At 52.6% G+C, this 18254-nt stretch overlaps 1 protein-coding gene across 2 annotated transcripts in view; it reads left to right on the forward strand.

Moving 5' to 3' along the window:
• Positions 1-18254, forward strand: part of GALNT17 (polypeptide N-acetylgalactosaminyltransferase 17) — a 417968-nt gene that overhangs the window by 74361 nt on the left and 325353 nt on the right. The window contains exon 1 of one of the 2 annotated variants that reach the window (XM_059414741.1): positions 4167-4236. The exons of the other annotated variant lie outside the window; for it this stretch is intronic. Within the exon in view, the coding sequence (XP_059270724.1) occupies positions 4197-4236 (40 nt within the window). The 5' untranslated portion in view covers positions 4167-4196. Of the gene's footprint in view, positions 1-4166; positions 4237-18254 lie in introns of those variants that run through there. 2 annotated transcript variants of the gene reach the window in all.

Below are 18254 nucleotides of genomic sequence, written 5' to 3' on the forward strand. Positions count from 1 at the left end.
GGTGTCTCGTCGGGGTTCCCTTTCGTTGTGATCTATCGAATAAATAAAATCTTTTAAAGAAAGAAGGAGCATCCGGGGACGCCCAGGCCAATAGAGGAAGACACGGGTGGCACAGAACCCCAGCTTGGCATCTGCTCCTGGGGCTCGTCTTCAGGCCCTATTAAGGCAGAGAATGAGGAGGGCTTTGCTGGGGGGGGTGTGCGTGTGCATGAGCGTGTACGTGTTACAGGTGCGCCGGGCACTGGGGAGGGCAGGAGAGCGAGTGCGTGAGCAGGTGCACCGGCTGCTGGGAGGGAGGAGAGGTCCGAGTCTCTGTGGAGGAACCTGGGGCTTCCATCGCCGCTCTCCTGTCCCCGAGCCATTCTCCTCGTGTTTGTTTCCTGCGGCTGCACAGTGAGTCTCCACAAGCTGAGAGCAGTCAGACCACCGGCGTGTATTCTCTCTCGATTCTGCAGGCCAGATGTCCTAGATCAGTACTGCTGGACTGAGATCGAGGTCTCACAGGGCTTTGCTCCCTCCAGATGTTCACGGGGTGGAGGGACGCCTCTTCCAGCTGCTGGTGGCTGCCAGCGTTCACTGGCTTGTGTGGCTTGTGGCTGCGCCAGTCCCTCGGTGCAGCCCCCCCCCCCCAGCAGCCCCTGCTCTGCCGTCCCCTTGCCCTCTCCCCTGCAGTGCAGGACGGTTAGATGTGCGTCCGCCTCTTCCCACAAGGACCCTGTGATTGCTCTCAGGGCCCTGCACAAGCCAGGACACCCCCACGTCGAGCTCCTCAACTTGGGAGGGGTTTGGGGGGGATCGGTCCGTTAGGCAACTGACTCTGGATTTCAGCTCAGGTCATGATCTCAGGGTCCTGGGATCAAGCCCCACGTGGGGTTCTGTTCTGAACGTGGAGCCTGCTTGAGGTTCTCTCTCCCCTTCCCTCCTGCCCACCTTGTACGCGTGGTGCGCTCTCGCTCGCTCTTCGTCTCTCTCAAAAACGATCTCGGCTCCATCATGTTTCCTGTGAGGACTCTCCGGAATGAGGTTGACACTCACAGCTTCCAGGGATCAGGACCCGCCCTCTCGGGGCCGTTTGCATTCCACAGTGGTCTTCCTCCTCCTCCTTTGCCAAGGCCCTGATCTGATGCCCCTTGGCCAGTACGTCTGTGCCCGGCTGGTCTGGCTCACGAGGCAAAGGACCAGTTAACAGTGGGTGTCCCGGGTGCCACTTGCCCTTCTTCTCTGCTCTGCGGGCCGCTGTGTGAGGACAGGACCCCCAGGAGGGATGCAGACATTCTGTCATCACGGGCACGTGCCCAAGAGAGCTGTGAAGATTCCCACGCAGAGCCGGGACGGGCCGGCCGGCCTCCACACCTCTCTGTAGCACGAGATCTGCTCACTGACCCAGGATGCACTTGGGAGGCCACTCCTGCCCCGAATGACGGCCGGCCTCCTTCCCTGGCCTCTGGGGTGAGGGCGCAACAGGCCCGGGCTGGATCCCAGAGTCCTCTCGGGTCCTGTTTCTGGCTCTTTCAGCAGCCGCAGCACATCGGAGCAGCTGCTGGCCACGTGGTTTGGCCCCAGGCCGTGCTGTTCCTCAGCTTATGTCTGGAAGCCCGTACTTCTGGAGGAGGTCAGGTCAGGTTCACATCGCGAAGGTTCCTCCCTCCTCCCAGCAAATCAAGTCTGTGCTGGTAGCTGCGCCCCACATGGAGCCGGGGTGTGCGAGAAGTCACAGGGCCAACCACCCCCCTCATTCAGCCCAGTGTCTGTGACAAGCTGTGCCCGAGGCAGGCAGGTGCCCAGTTAGGTTGCCCCACAGGCAGGAGGAGGATAACAGGGTAGAGCTGAGAGACCGTGTGTCTCGGAGGGGCTTAGACTGAGCCGGGGCCAGCGGGGCGGGCTTGGCCGGCCTCGGGCCGCACCCAGCGCTGAGAGCACTGTGGGGCCGGGGGCCACGACTGAGGGCTGCTGGAAGAGGAGCCGCGCCCCGGTGGGCCCAGCAGGTAAAGGGACAAGGGGATGGTGTGGGCCTGGGCCTGGGGAGAGAAAGCAGAGCGTGTTCCTTGCATTAATATTCCTGCTGCTTCTGCTCTGTGCCTCTCCCTGCCCACCCCATGAGACCGATGCCAGATGACCGAATACGAGGTCATTTGTTGAAATGAAAGTGGAGTCGTATGTGTCCGTTGAGATCTAGCAGCCTTAAGACAGCAAGTTCAATAGGGGTTTGTTTCATTCATGGCCAAGAATGCGGGAATGGGCCGCCTCTGCATGGAAGAAGCTACTCTCCGGGCTGCTCTCCCTGCTGCAAGACGGCTGCCACAGCTCCAGGCGTGCTGCCTGCGTTCAGGAGAGAGGGAGGGAAGTTGGCCACAGCATCAGCAGAGGAAGCGCTTTCTCAGCTTCCGCAGCTCCCAGCAGACGTTCTCTTGTCCCCTTGGTCAAAGGAAGGAAGGGAGAGACGGGGATAGCGCTACCTGTGTCCTCAGCTCCGGCCCACCGCCACTGCCTTGGGGATGAGGCTTCTCACAGAGGATTTGAAGGGCACACAGACATTCGGGCCACAATGATGGGGAAGTAGGATCTGGGTGGCTGGTCTCTCCTGGGGCAGATGAGGCCTTCTATATTCCAGCATTCCCTGAGTCGTGCGCAAAGTCACTATTCACAACAGAGAATTCTTGGTTGCCACAGAGACCCATCGGGTCCTGGGACACTCTGCGGGTGACACTGTGCTGAGAGTTTGGGACATGGGACGGAGGTGGGCAAGGCAGAGGGAGTAGAAGCTGGAGTCTGCCCTCAGGGCTGTTTGCTACACACCCGAGGGATGGCCTCCACAGTCCGTGCCCTCAGACCAGACTGCTTGCCCCTGGCTCTCACCAGCCCGTCTCATTCAGGCGAGGGGAAGCATCCTCTTGAGGCGTGGCAGGTGGGGTCTGTGGGACCGCGTCACCGTCCAGAGCACGCCCTCCGCTGATGACTCCCAGGCATCTCGTATTCAGTGAGAGCAGTAGGGAGTAGAGGGGACCCAGACCCTGAAAACAGAGGAGCAGGAGGAGTGGAGGGTGAGGGGGTTTTACGTATGCTTAGGAGCAGGCGCATTTCTGTGATGAATTCCAAGTTCACACACATGTCATTGAGTCATCTCAAAAGCCCCAAGATACAGAAAGGGAAACAGTGCAGAGCCCTGGAGTCTGCTCTGCCAACGGGGGGCGGGGAGGGGGGGAGCCTGGACTTTTAACCTCCAGGCTTGTGACAGGCGATGCACCTGTGATGACTGCCGCTAACATTGCCGTGGGACGCGCCGGAGAGCTGTGACCAGAGTAGATCCTGAGTCCTCATCCCGAGGAAAACAATCCGTTGCTTTTTATTGTGTCCATGTGAGCGGGCGGGCACTCACGGAGCGTCCTGCGGTGCATATTCCACGGGATTTGCGAGTCAGACCCTTACATGGGGCACCTTACGCTTTCGCGGTGATGTGTGTCCATTACATCTCCGTAAAACCGGGAGGAAAAAACCCTTGGGGGTCTTGCCGGGAGCCCTAGTGGCCTGTTCACCACAGCCGCTGCTCCTTCACTTGCTGGGGGGCCGGCGGGGGGGTGGGGGAACCTGCCCAGAAGCCTGGGGGTGGGGCTGTGCTGCCGGCCATGGTCCTCCCCACATCCCCGTTCATGGAAGTGGGAGCAGTGTCGGAGAGAGGACAGAGCTGGACCAGTCCATCCAGAAGGCCCTAGAGATGGAGGAGCCCCATGAGGGACACGTTCACAGAGAGTCCCGTCCAGCGGCAGTGAAACCTGTCGCCATTCGATGAGATTGCGAGGGGCAGTGGTGTCCCTGCTGCGAGACCTAGGAAGCATGCATGGGTGTCACCCTCACGGAGCCCTCTGCTGACCAAACGGAAAGCCAAGTAACAATCAAAAGTGGACTCTGGGAGCCCAGCACCCGAACAACCTGGTCGAACTGATGTGTGACGGCTGCGGTCTGGGATAAAGGGCACGTGTGCACTGGCTGCCCCACAGGGCCCTGGTCTTGCCTTTTGCGGACGTCATTCTGTGGTCCGACACTGACCCAGGGACTTCGGACCTCAGGCTCCTTGCTCCGGATGTCTTAACACCGTCAGCCTGGCTACAGCCTGAGCACCAGCCTGTCTCTTCCGGGTGCTTTTGCCTGCGTAGAGATTTCTGAGCTGTGTGTGCTGACTTTCCATTCGCTCTTGGAGGATGCACGGGCTGTGGAAGGGCAGGGGTGGAGTAAAGGAAGGTAAGTCAACCAGCCTTCCGGCGCCTGTCTGATGTCCCAGTGTTCTGGAATGGGTCTTGCTTTCATCCGTGGTGATCATTAGCCTTTGTCTTTCTTCCTGCGATGATAACCCACAGGACCGGACAGAACTGCTTTTATCCCCCCCAGAGACCAGCCCCAGTGTTACGGATGCAGAGTCCAGGAGACACGTCTTGGCGTGAAATCTTTTGTACCTGGCCATCTCCTGCACAGTGAGGATGCTGGAGGCTTGCCTTTGCCCTGCACGATAAATAATTCAGTCTGGCCCCTCTCGGTTTCGCCCCCAGTTGGGAATAAGACCATCAGTCCGGGGTTTGTGACTTTACGACACAGATGCCCGCATTAGTCAGGATTTCTGCTTTTCAGGCTGCAGTGTACTTTTATTTAGCTGTTTTTTGTTTGCTAAGGACCTAAAGTGACTTGGATGGAATTGCCGCTGGAATAAATGATGTATGAAATGAGAAATCTTTGTCCGGTTCTGCCAGGGGGAGGGAAAGGAGAAGGCAGGCTTTCAGCAGCGTCGCTGTTGTGCAGTCGCTCCCAATACAGCCAGAGACGCCAAAGAATGAGACAACGGATCATCATATATTTCTCTCCATTTTTTACTGAAAAGCCAGGCTTTTATCACTTTTCCATTACCCCTTGGAGGCTCCTGGCAAAGGAGAGTGGATCTTAACACCAAATGAAAGCAAATTTTCACTTAGTCCAGACGCTCCCAGGGGCCGAGCACAGGGGACCCCCGTTGTCTCTTCTGCGCTGTCTCTTCTGCTCTCTCAGGAAAGGAGCTGACGAGCTCATCCACACTAGGGCTTAAAGGGGAGACGATGCTTCATTGCTAACTTCCCTCTGGGGGGTTTTATTCTGAATGGTGGAAAACCTGGAACCAAGATCGGAATCTACCAGGAAGCCGATGAAGCTTCTCAGGGCCGGTGCCCATGTTGTTGGCTGCAGGATGGGTCTGATCTCCGCGTCACCTGCTTCCTCAGGGGCATTGCAGACCGCACACACTTGCCCGTCTGCAAGGCTGCACCGTCTCCTTCCTCCAGGGCGAGCGCGATCCCGCAGTGTGGCCGCTGAGCTCCTGCTGCCGCACGTGGGAGGGCCAGGCTGGCGTTCCCTCCACCACCACGCGTTCCTGGATCTCCAGCTGACACCTCCAGTCTGCGCCGGGAATCTGCGACCAGAGCAGCGAGAGCTGGAGACGTGGAATCCAGGCCAGTCCGCAGCAGGACACCTGCCCTTGACCTCGCTCACAGCACTCGCGTGGGGTGTTTACGGAAGCTGCACCTGCTGCCGTCGCTGCTGGCCGTGCTGGGGGGCCGTAATCATCTCCGCCACCGGAAAGAGAGGAGCACAGAGAGGCAGCCTGGGGGAGGAAACGATCCGTGCCCTGCTCTATTTTTGTCTCTGCTACAAGCTCACTGAGTGTCCTTGAGGGACCTGCCTCGGTTCTCGGTCATGCTCTGTTCGTGGCCCGGCCGAGTTTCGTTCAGTGCTTGCCAGAGCTCGCAGGGAACCGTGGCCTCCCTGACAGCACGCAGACATCCTGGCACCTTGTTTTGGGGGGGGGGGGGCGGAGTGTGGGAGGCAGGGCCATCCGTCATGGGAGAGGACTGGCAGTGCCCCAGGTCATCAGACCGTAGGCACGTTGAATCTTTCCTTGCGCCGCCTCCGAAGGACCGTCTTATTGTCCTTATTTGTGGTCCAGTAGCCCCTCCCAGGCCGGGGGGGAGCTGGGCGAGCTGTTGTTTGCTGACCGTTTCACAAATACTTTCCACCCATGTCCATGCATCATGTTACTTGTTCCCCATTTTCAAGATGAGGGAATTGAGGCTTCGGGAGGTCAGATTATTTTTTTGGAACAGAACGGGAACCTCTGTCGTTTTGAGACCCCAGCACGGAGCCCGGCGCACAGGAGGGCTCAGCAAATAGTTGGAGGCTGAGAAGAAGTGTGGGGAGCCTGGGGGGCTCTATCCGTGCTCCGTCCCTGTCTCGGTCCCCTGGCTGGTTCACCTGTCAGATAACGTGAGCCGATCCTCGTGTGTGATCGGGGTCGGCTTGGGGAGGGAGGGCAGTGGTCAGCAGCCCTTCCCACCCCACCTGGGTTTGGAATCCCTTGAGAAATGAGCATGGAATCAGGCCAGTGCAGTAGAAATGTATTCACGTTTTGAGTGACAGAAGCTGGCCTCTAGGGGATGTGGATCCAGTCCATGGCCGTAGTGGGTTTCCTACTGTTTTGCCCCACAATTAAACTTATCCACCAATCACAGCTGGAGCTGGACAGCTTCCCTGTGGGACAGAGCACACGCCATGTGGCAGACGGTGGATCAGCCACACTTTCTCAGGGCAGCTGAAATTGCCAGGGAGAGAGCCCTAGGGGTGCAGGGCCGCACAATGACTTTCTTCTCAACTGTCCTAATACAGTAGCTCACTCTGGTTCTGGGGAGAGGTCAGGGAGGAATTGGGAAAGAGGTACCTACATCCAGTGTTTATTAAACTAATAGGTCACATATCAGAGACCGAGGGAATGCATCTCCTGGAATCAGTGTTTGTTCTTGTCCCAAGTGAAATAATGAAGGATGGCTTTCTTTCCAAACAATTTAAAACCTGTCCTAGCAAGGAAATTGGAGGCAGCCTCCAAGGTATGCCTGTATAGCACATTTATGCCTGGGTGTAATCCTCTCCCCGAAGTGTGGGTAAGGCTGTTGGCTCATTCTCATGAATGGAATATAGCAGAAGTGACTTACGACGCTTCTGAAATTAGGTTATAAAATTTTGCTGGGCAGTAACAGACCAAGACCAAGAACTAAGGCAGTTCCCTCGAGGACACTCAGTAAGCATATACACTATCTGGAACACAGTGTCTTGGAACACACGTCTGGGAGAACCCAGTTGCCATGTCCTGCAGGAGGCAGCCCTGTGGAGAGGTCCACGTGGCAAAGGCTGGAGGCCTGTCAACAAACGTGTGAGTGAGCCCAGAAGGGATTTCCCCCCTCCCCACGTGGAGCCTTCAGATGAGACAGCAGCCCCAGCTGACCATTTGATTGGAACCTACTGAGAGACTTGGAGCCAGAGGCACCAAGTTAAGCTGTGTGGATTTCCAACCCCTAGAAACTGAGCTAGTAAGTGTTGCTTGAAGCCCCTAAATTTTGGAGTACTTTGTTGTGCGATGACAGAGAGCTAATACAGAAAGCCTTGTCCTTCCTTGCACGAGGGCCCTGCAACGTAGCATCCCCAGGAAAGCCCAGTGGTGTCTTCACCCTGTGGCCTTTTATTCGTAAGGAACCGAGTCTGCCCGTTGGAAGCAGCTCAGCCAAACCAAGCCCAGGATTCTTCCTCACCCCAGGCCCCAGACTAGAGATACAGACCACGTGATTCGGCTCAGCAAACAGGTTTAAAAATAGCTTTACTAGCTCGCACTTCGAAATTTAAGCCATCCATTTAGGAAATAGTGTGTGTAGCTGGGAAAAATGATTTTTACATTATTACTTTTCAAGAACAAAGTGATAAGTGACTCTGGAGTCAGGAAGTGGTTGTTTGCAGAGTTTATGAAAAATAAGCTGTCAGCCTTGTCCTATATTACATTGGAGTCACTGGGAGTTAGAACTTAGTTTTCTTAAATTTGGGTGTTTTAAGGGATCTTGGACAATATTGAAATAAAAGAATGCCTCACAGTTACACAGAAGTGACATTTCCCACCTTTTCCCTCCAAGAATGGAACATTAAAAACACACTCACTCCTTTGGAGCCTCACCGAGGGGCCCCTGCACAGTGCCCAGGGAAGAGCTCGAAATAGAGACACATGTGTTGCCCCAGCAGCCGCCTTAGCCGAGACCAGAGAAATTGTCAATTATATTTAGATAAGCCATATTCTCAGCTACCAAATATACTTTCAGACGGCATTTGGGGGATCAGGCAGTTCTGTTTCCCTGGCTCAGAGCTTGTCCATAAGATCTCTAAAGTGGTTTTTTTGGCCAACATACTTTGCATATTCCCAAAGTTACAAATCTTGGTGCCCTTGGGTGACTGCTTTCTTGTTCTCTTTTTCTCCATTTGGTTCTTCTCCGAAGGGCTCTGACAGGAGAGTTATTTGGATAAGTCAGCAACTTGGGGACAGGTGCCATGCTTCCTCTGTGTCCTTCAGTCTTTGTGACAAGGACCACGTGTCTCCTGTTTTCCCCAGAGATGGGCTTTGTGGTGGGTACATGGCCAGTGTCTCTTGTAGTGTGGGTGCAGAGATGTGACCTGAAGGGCTGTGAACCGAAGAACCATGTGCTGTTTACAGGGAAGGAGAACGTGCCCCTCTTCCCTCTCCCACTTACCACTGGCTGGAAGGCAGATGCCGTTTGAGCCCACTTGGACCATAATGAAGAGGGTGGCTACCTGGGGATGGTGGCCAAGAGCTGGGGCCCCTGCCACCTGCGCCATTACAGCCAGTATCACTTCAGGTCCCTATCACACACAGCAGAAATTGGGTCCCATTTCATCCCCTGGTATGACCCTGGGGTGTGCGTCGCTGGGCCTGCTCTGGAAGGTGCCCAGTGTTCATCCATTCGTGTGGTTGAGCAAGTCCCCACCCTACGTAAAGATGGCCACTGAGGATGGTTGCAGATGGCCCCTTCCTCCTCAGTCTGTGGTCTCCCACCACTTGGGCCGTTAGAACCTTAGAGTTGGAGAGAATCTTCTAGATCAGCTCTCCAGTGCACCCTTCACTGACATCAATTTCTGTACATCATTCTTTTTTTTTTTTTTTAAAGATTTTACTCATCCACTTGACAGAGATCACAGGTAGGCAGAGAGGCAGGCAGAGAGTGAGAGAGGAGGAAGCAGGCTCCCCGCTGAGCAGAGAGCCCGACGCGGGGCTCGATCCCAGGACCCTGAGACCATGACCTGAGCCGAACGAAGGCAGCAGCGTAACCACTGAGCCACGCAGGCGCCCCCTGCACATCATTCTTGACCCATCTAGTTCCCAGCCCGATGATGAAACAGTGTCGGGCCTTCTTAATTGTGCCGAAGTAGAGGTGCTGGAGGTGGTTTGCTCTGAAGGTGAAGGTCCAGAAGCCAAGGGAGACGAGCCTGATGGAATGAATGAGGCAGCGGGCAGGGCTGTTTGCGGAGCCCAGCATTCAGCTTCAGCAGGACGCACGAGTAGCCTCATAAAAACAGGCTACAGGTCCAATGGGCATAGGAGAGGGAGCCTAAAGGACCTATAGAGCACTGACCGAGTGCCCAGCTGAGGTACTAGAAATTTCCAACAGTCCACGCAATGGTGTGATGCTTTCTAAAAGTGCTCAGCCACAGTGAGACAGACCCAAGGTGGGGTAAGACAGGAGGGTGCCCTGGAAGGCCAGGAGTGCTGGGGAGTCATTATGAGAGTGAGACAATGGTTTGGGGGCCAGCCTCTGGCCCAGGTGGGAGAGGAGATGCAGGGGATGCTGGGTGGGAGGCTTGCGTTGGTTTCTTCCAGGTGTCAGGGGGTTGGGGGACCAAGGCTTACCTTTTGTGTGTCCTTCTGCCTGGGACAGTCCTGTGCATTTTCCTGACCATCCATCTTTGGGGTCTTCCAGTCTCCTCTTTGAGGGTCTCATTGCCCGCCCCCAGCCCCCACTCGGGGGCCCCACCCCCACCAGCCCAGCTCAGAACACGTCTCTCCTGGCTCCACGGCCATCCTCAGAGCTGTTCCAGCTGAGGGCATCGTCCTTCGCTCCCACACGCCCGGCCCCACCGTGGGTCTGTCACCGTGAAGCGGAAGGCCCGCCATTGTGGTGCTGGGTCTGCGCGCCCGGCACCGCCAGCCCCTCCCAGCTTCCGATCCCCGCCGTGTTTGGCACGTTCATTCTTCTGAGGGAGACAGAGCGCTTGGTGGTCAGGGGCTGAGATGTCGGGGTCATGCAGACCTAAGGCTGGACTTCAACTCTGCCTTTTATTAGCCATGGGACCTGGAGTGGGTCTTTCCACCTCTCTGTCTCCGTGTATAATGTGGGGACAAGAGAGATGCCAGCATGACGCATAAAGGGTTGTGTGTGGGCCTCGCGGGCATGATCTCAGAGTGAAGATAGAGACAGAGCGCCTGGACGTGGCCGGAGCTTGGATTAGAGCTCAACCAACCAACCCAGCCGTCTCTTGGGAAGGACCCTCCGCCCCATGATGAGATGGGTATTTCTAAGGATCGGCCATTCATCTGTGTCACACAGCTCCACTGTAGACACTCTCAAATAGCCCGTCGGGTGTTGGTGTGGTTTCTTGGCTCCCCAACAGCCAGCAGGTCCGTAATTACATTCTGACTCTGGGGCACCCCAGGATTCTTCTCCGCCCCCAACTCTGTAGAACCTTTGTCACAGCCCACGAATGATGTGCCCCAGGTCTGTGGATCTTTCCCACGGAGCACACACTTGACTCGTGGGGGCTGTGCTCACAATGCACTAAAAAGGTGATTTAAAAACCGTCTTGATTTTATGAAGCATGCTACAGTGCCCTTTCTCCTCGGCACTGCCTGTCGCCCAGGATCGAGAGGAGTGCACAGGCCTGAAGTAGCTGCTGTTAACTGTGACACGCCAAGTGAATCCCTTGTCCTCTGGGCTGGAAGCGAGGAGGCAGAGACGGACACGCGTCACCAGGTCGGGTGCGGTTGGTCTGACGGGACCTGGTCACAAAAGAGTGGGGACTCTGGAGGGCGCCCGCCCACCCCCAGCTTACATGCAGCATCTCGTTCTGAGTCCCTGAGAGCGAACAGTTCTGTGGACACTGGGGACGGAACTGGTTTGGGGTGTCGGTTTTCTGGCTCTCTGATGGGCAGAGCTTAGAGGTAATTAAAGGGAAGCCCATGTGCAAATTAATATTTCAAATTAGCTTTCTGGAGTTGGAACTTTTGACAAAAAGAAGGCACTAACCACTCCATAAAAACAGGGAAGACCACTCAGAGGAGGCTAGCATGCTTCGTGAAGTCTGCAGAGCAATCCTTGCTGTCCAGTGTGGTTGAGGTGTTGCCAAGCCTCACGGCTTCCCGCTAGCGGGTGGCCTTATAAATTCCAAGTCACACTTTTGGAAAGCCACTTGGAAGTACATATCCTAAGCCATAAACATATTTCATACCTTCTGAACTGGTAATCTCCCTTCCGGGGGTTTATCCTAGGGCACTCGGTCTCAAAGGAAGAAAAATACCACAGGCGCGGAAGTGCTCATTGTCTTGTTGGTTTCCATGCCAAGGACCGGAAGCAGCCGCAAGGACCAGCAGGGACGGGGTGGGGACTTAACTTACGGAATATTGAATCACAGAGTGTCAGCCCACTGTCAGGTGATAATGACGAAAACCAGGTAGAGGGGTGTTTCTGTCTGAGCTGACAGAGCTTTCATGGTAGAAGTCAGGGAAAGCGAGCACAATGTCAGCGGCTCATTGTTCTGCGATTTGTACAGAAAACTGAGGTATGTCTGTGAGAAGGTAAGAACGCTTGGTGGCTCCCCGTGGTGAAAACAGGACTGATTGCTTTTACGTTTTTGACCTCGGTTGTTCTTGTAATGCAGCTAAGATTCACATCCTTGTTATGTCCCAGGATTATTACAGTTTGGTCATCTGTAAAATGGGTATAATGCTGCGGGAGAGTATGAGCAGCTCAGTCCCTGCCGCCGGCCCAGGCTCCGTTCTTGGCCCATCCAGATGTTGGTTCTTTAGGTCTCTGCCGCCTTGCCAGGCCCCCCTTGGACTAGTGCTTGCAGACAAGGGACAGAACTTGGACAGTCTGTCCCATGAAGGTCACTCGGAACCGAGTTGGGCTTCCAGAACCATGTGGTTTGACTCCAAAGGCAACACCCTTCACTCCCTACCCAGTTTGGTCTGCTTTGCCCTCTGCTTTCCTGGAACTTTCTGAGTGTGTTGTCGAGGTAATGTATGCTCCCTTTGGGCTTGGCATTTAGTAGGAACTCGGTAAACACGAGCTGCTAATCACCATCCTCATTATACTGTTTGTATAATAAAGTAATAAGAAAAACAACAAAAGTAGAATGAGTACCTTGAGGTTCATCTGTGCGGGGGAATAAGGCTTACGTGCCCTATTTTAACGGATTCTCAAGGTCCATCTTCAAATAAGAGCATCTATTATAGATTTTCTTATTAGAACAAAACCACGTTAGAATGAACATCAGAGGGATGTCTAGGTGGCTCAGTCGGTGAAGTGTCTGCCTCTGGCTCAGGTCATGATCTCAGGGTGCTGGGATTGAGCCCCGCATCGGGCTCCCTGCTTCTCCCTCTGTCCCTGCCCTTACCTCTGCTCATGTTCTTTCTCTCAAAATAAATAAAATCTTTTTTTTTTTTTTTAAGCATGAACATTGGACACCTTTAGGCTGGATGAGGCCAAAATGGGCCGGATTTTTCAGCAGCAGACTCAGAAATAGTAGCAGTTCCTTGTGCTTTTGACCTCTTTATTCACAGTGCTTTTGTCTCTCTGGCACCTGTGCTTCTTTAAAACCATTTTCATATTTATTATGCCTCTCATTAATTTGGTGAGACACATGGTGGTCTCTTCACCTAACAGGTTGGGGTCTCTAACCCTTTTTTTTTAATCATATTAGTGAAAATTTTTGAGTTTATACCTCTAATACCCATATATCTGTTTATTTATAAATTCTACGTGTGGCTCACAGTGCTAATGGACTAGCCGTGAAGGCGTGGGATGGCATGGTGAAATAAGCAATGTTTTAAAAAAACAGTTTTCAGGGTGCCTGGGTGGCTCAGTGGTTAACCATCTGCCTTCACCTCAGGTCATGATCCCCGGGTCATGGGATCAAACCTCACAGCAGGCTCCCTGCTTGGTGGGAAGCCTGCTTCTCCTTCTCCCACTCCCCCTGCTTGTGTTCCCTCTCTCACTGTCTTTCTCTGTCAAATAAATAAATAAAATCTTTTTTTAAAAACCCAGCTTTCATAATATTTGATTTAATAGCACAGAAAACCTTTATGCTTTCATTAAAATATCATTGCTAGTCATAGTTTCAACGAGAGTGGTGTTAGTGGCTATGTTTTATTGTCTTTAGAATCCTGACTTAGTACTTTGCGATACACTAACTCAGATGTCTGGTTTTAATTCACTTATTTTCGGTTTCAGTAGCTACAGACGTATCTCAAGGAAATATGTAGATTCGAGTGGGAGAGGTTCCTTGGTGCTGGTACTTACTAAATTATGACGCTCATTTTTCAGTCCCATCCGTGTGTTATGCAAAGGTTTTTGTTGAAATTCAGCTGGTAAGTTTTCATTTCTCAGGATGTCAGTCCTTTGCTCTTGCGTACTAGCTGAAATGTGCTGCATTTCAATATTTTTAACAAATGGGTTTGAAGCCCACTGAAATTCATTTGGAAGACATTTAAAAGACTAGGAAAATCTGTTTCCAAGTTTTTGAAGTGTGCAGATATGAGTTTTTATAAATCGAATTACAGCGTTTTCAGCCACAAATCATTAATCATGGAAACGTTTCCAAATATCCATTTTCAAAATGCCTCTCCAATAGTACAAGTTTCTTTTTCTTTCTTTCTTTCTTTTTTTTTTATTTGGAAAGCATTGCTTCCTCATTTATTGTTAAAATGTCATCTTTACCTGGAGGGAACAAATTCAGTGTATTTGTTTTTCCTGAAAATTTCTTCTGGGTGCCATATTGCTTTTGATAGTCACCTGTCGTCCAAGAAGAGGCCATTAAATTTTGAGCTCTAAAAAAATGATAACGCCTCATTAAGTTTTAAATTTGCAACTTGACTTGAGTTCTTTGATGCAAGATAACCAGGAAATGTCTGGGTATTCCAGAAGATTCAGATCACTGCCCATCTTATTAAAGAGGTTTGGTAGAGAGATGCCTCCTTTATTTATTTATTTATTTATTTATTTATTTATTTGACAGAGAGAGATCACAAGTAGGCAGAGAGGCAGGCAGAGAGAGAGAGGGAAGCAGGCTCCCCGCTGAGCAGAGAGTCCGATGTGCGGGACTCGATCCCAGGACCCCGAGATCGTGATCTGAGCCGAAGGCAGCGGCTTAACCTTCTGAGCCACCCAGGCACCCCGAGATGCCTCCATTTTAAAGATCGAGAGTGTTTACAGTTGGTGTCCCAGAGCCCTTTGTTCCCTTTGCTACAGTCACTTGCTGGGAGTGATGCAATAAGTGAATTTCCTTGTGCCTCTGTCTCTGTCACCCGGCACCCAACCCTGTTTTTCAGGCACAGCTACGATTCTGTCAGGCCCTACATTGCGTTTCCTCCTGGAAAAGTGTTTTCATTTAGTTCAGAATATGAACTTACCATAACTCTTTTGTTAAGTGGACACACACACACACACACACACCGTGGTGGATCATTACGGAGACAGTCTAGCCCATTCCATGCAGAGAGATCCTCACCCCAGAGCACCGCAAACCTCCAGCCACACGCCTCTTCCCCAGGTGTCTCTAGAGGGTCACCGCTGTTTTCAGTGCATTTTCCAAAGGTATTTGCTGACAAAGAAGTGCATTTAATTTGTGGGCACATTGTTTTGCGTGTGACAGTTAGGCTGGTTTTGCTAGAGTCGAAAGCAACAAGTGTCTCTTCTTACAGGGTTTCTTACCTTTCTCTATTAAGAAACCTTAAAAGAGAATCAAAATTTTTTTTAAAAGATTTTATTTATTTGAGAGAGAGAGAGTGCGCGCCCACAGAAGCAGGGGTGGGGGCGCGAAGGGAGGGGGTCAGGGAGGCTCCCTGCTGAGCGGGGAGTCCAGTGTGACGCTCAGTCCCAGGACCTCAGCATTGTGACCTGAGCCAAAGGCAGACGCTTCACCGACTGAGCCACCCAGTTGCCCCAGGAATCCAAACTCTGTCATGCGGTTTGGGGAATGTCCGGAAGGCGCTTGGATTGTGTCTGTATGATGTTAAGTATCCCTGAAGACACCCAGACGACTCCTGTTCCTTTTCCATGTGTTCCCTGAGCCTGATGGTCAGCCCGTCGCTCGGCACCGTCTGTTCTTCAGGGAGGGCCACTGTGATGAGATGGCTGTGTACCCTCGGATTCCAGTTCTCGTCTTGCTGATTCCTTTTCTTCTTCTCGGATCTCTGTCTGATCGGCCTGTATTTACCTCCTCTGGTGGCTGACGACAAGCTCCCATCAGGGGGACAGTGTCTGCTTCCCTTGCTCGGTTGTTAGCTCGTGCTTGCCTTTCTCAACCTCATCCTCTGCACACGCGCTTTACAGAAAACCTGTAAGTCTCTCACCTGTCTTACGGGGCTGGTCTTGTTCAAGCCATGCCCCAGAATCTGTGCATTCGTGGGCGGGCATGTGGCACGGCGTGTTGGCGCGGGGCTCTGATCAGACCTCCCTGCCTGTGTCGTATTCTCTGGGCTGTGGGGGTGCTGGGCTCACTCAGGGCATTGCCTTTTTTTTTTTTTTTTCTTTTTTGACCACCTGGGACAGTTCTGCCAGTGGGAACACCACAGCAAAGGTGTGTATTACGTGTGGTTCGATTCGATGTCCTGTCTCATTTTCAGATCAATAAGCATTACTGTCCCAGAACCTGTAGTATAGGCTTGTAATCTTTTTTGTTTTTTTAAAGACTTATTTCCTTCTGGGGCACCTGGGTAGCTCCATCCTTGTGTCTGCCTTCGGCTCAGGTCATGATCCCAGGGTTCTGGGATGGAGCCCGCATCGGACTCCCTGCTCAGCGGGGAGCCTGCTTCTCCCTCTGCCGCTACCCCTGCTCGTGTTCCCACTCTCACTGTCTCTCTCTGTCAATTAAAAAAAAAAGATTTATTTCCTTCTTCGATTCTTTGAGAGACCGAGAAGAGAGGTCATCTGAGTGGGGGAAGGGGCGGGGGGGTTGGAGAATATCAAGTGGACTCTGCATGGAGCTCCATCACGTGACTTTGAGATCATGACCTGAGCCTAAACCAAGAGTCTGACGTTCAATGGACTGCACCACCCGGGCTTATAATCTTGTACCTGCAGTTCCGAACCTCAGAGAAAGGATGGGATCCAAACCCACAGAACATGCAACACCAAGAGGGAGCCCTAATGTAATGATGGGTGTTGGGTGACATCAGTGTGTCAATGGAGGGCCGTGGACTCTGGCAGATGTGGTGGGTGTTCCTTGTTGGGGAGGACGGGCCTGTGTGCCGGCAGGGGATCTGGGGGGCCGCTGTGCCTTGCTCCTATGCTTGCTTTGTGAACCTGAACGGCTCTAAGAGAGGAAATCTTTTTTTTTTTAACTGATACGAACACTAATTCTTTCTTTTTTCTTTTTTTTCTATTTATTTTATTTTATGTTTATTTTTTAAATTAACATATAATGTAGTATCTGTTTCAGGGATACAGGTCTGTGATTCATCAGTCTCACACAGTTCACAGCGCCCTCCCCGGTGTCCATCCCCCGACCACCCCCTCCCCTCCAGCAACCCTCAGTTTGTTTCCTGAGATTAAGAGGCTCTTATAGTTTATTTCTCTCTGGGATTTTGTCTTGTTTCATTTTTCCATCCCTTCCCCTATGATCTTCTGGCTTGTTTCTCAGATTCCTCATGTCAGGGAGATCATATGATAATTGTCTTTCCCTGATTGACTTATTCCGCTCAGCATAATACCCTCTAGTTCCATCCAGGTGGTTGCAAATGGCAAGATTTCATTTCTCTTAATGGCTGCATAGTATTACATTGTATATATATACCACATCTTCTTTACCCATTCATCTGTTGACGGACATCTAGGCTCTTTCCATAGTTTGGCTATTGTGGACGTTGCTGCTATCAACATTCGGGTGCACATGCCCCTTCAGATCACTGCATTTGTATCTTTGGGTTATATACCCAGTAGTGCGATTGCTGGGTCGTAAAACTCCTCTAGTAACACTATAGGAATGATTGTTGGAAGTACAGACTTAGAAATGAAGTCTTTAATAATAATTTTTTTAAAGGTGGTAAAGCCTAACCCTATCTAAATAAAAGGCTCTTAGTGGCCTGTATTTATCCCACTTAGTGTAGCTGTGTTTACAATGTATAGTGGAGGGATAGTCCTGTATTCCTGTGGGGTGCTGGCCTGGGCCCCCAAAGAGTATTGGGTCATATCTGTAACTCCCCTAAACTCCGATGCTGAAACGGAGCTCGGCCCAAGGTTTTAGATACGGGACTATGAGCCTGTATGGTCTTCCCGTGGCCCTGTGGATGGTTCTGGGCTCTTCCTGAGGGGTGTGCACCCTACTCTGGTGCGTGCAGAGGAGGAAACCAAAGCCCAGGGGAGCTGTGTGTCATGCCGAGTCACCCATCAAGCCAGGGACAGGAAATGAGACTGTCCGAGGGCTGCTCTCCCTGAGTCATGTCGTGTTGCGCATCTGAGGGGACAAATTCTGGGTCCAGTTTCAAACCAGAGCTTCCAAGAGAGCAGGCCTACCCGCGGCCTCCTGCCAAGAGCCGGCGGCCTTCACTGCCAGCATCAGCTGTGAGAGGCCATGTCCGCAAGGGGGATGCGTCTCGAATCACAGAACGTTCGAGTTCGAACATTTTGTCAATGGATTCCTTTTTGCTTCACTCGCCCATTCAACACAGTATTTATTGATCATGTGCTAAGACTCAAGCTAGGGCTGGGGAGGGTGAGATCAAATGTCTGGTCATTGCCGCCTGCCCTAACAGTGTCCGCGGGTCCCTGCGGACTGACGGGTATGTACGCAGACTGCACACGCACAGTCCGGTCCCGTGGCTACAGGCCTGGGACTCGGAGGAGAGGCAGCTCCCCTTAGGGAAGGAGCTCCTCAGTAGAGACCTGAAGGTCGACTAGGACTTTTCTCAGGTGCCTTAGGCTGGAGAAGGTGTTTTGGTTGATGGACTGGCTGGGTGAAGGCACAGCGGCTGGCTCGGGGGCTTGCCGGAGCTCACCGCGTCTTGGTGTATTTCAGTGTTGGTCTGTTTCAGCTCAGTGTTCTCGGGGTAAGCTAAGGAGTAAGCAAGGTGGGAGAGAAACCAGCCTGGTTGGCAGGGGTGCTGTCCTCCCGGACCCTGCGCTGGCGGGTGTGGATTT

This window comes from Mustela nigripes, chromosome 11 (genome assembly GCF_022355385.1).
Source record: "Mustela nigripes isolate SB6536 chromosome 11, MUSNIG.SB6536, whole genome shotgun sequence".
Classification (NCBI taxonomy): domain Eukaryota; kingdom Metazoa; phylum Chordata; class Mammalia; order Carnivora; family Mustelidae; genus Mustela; species Mustela nigripes.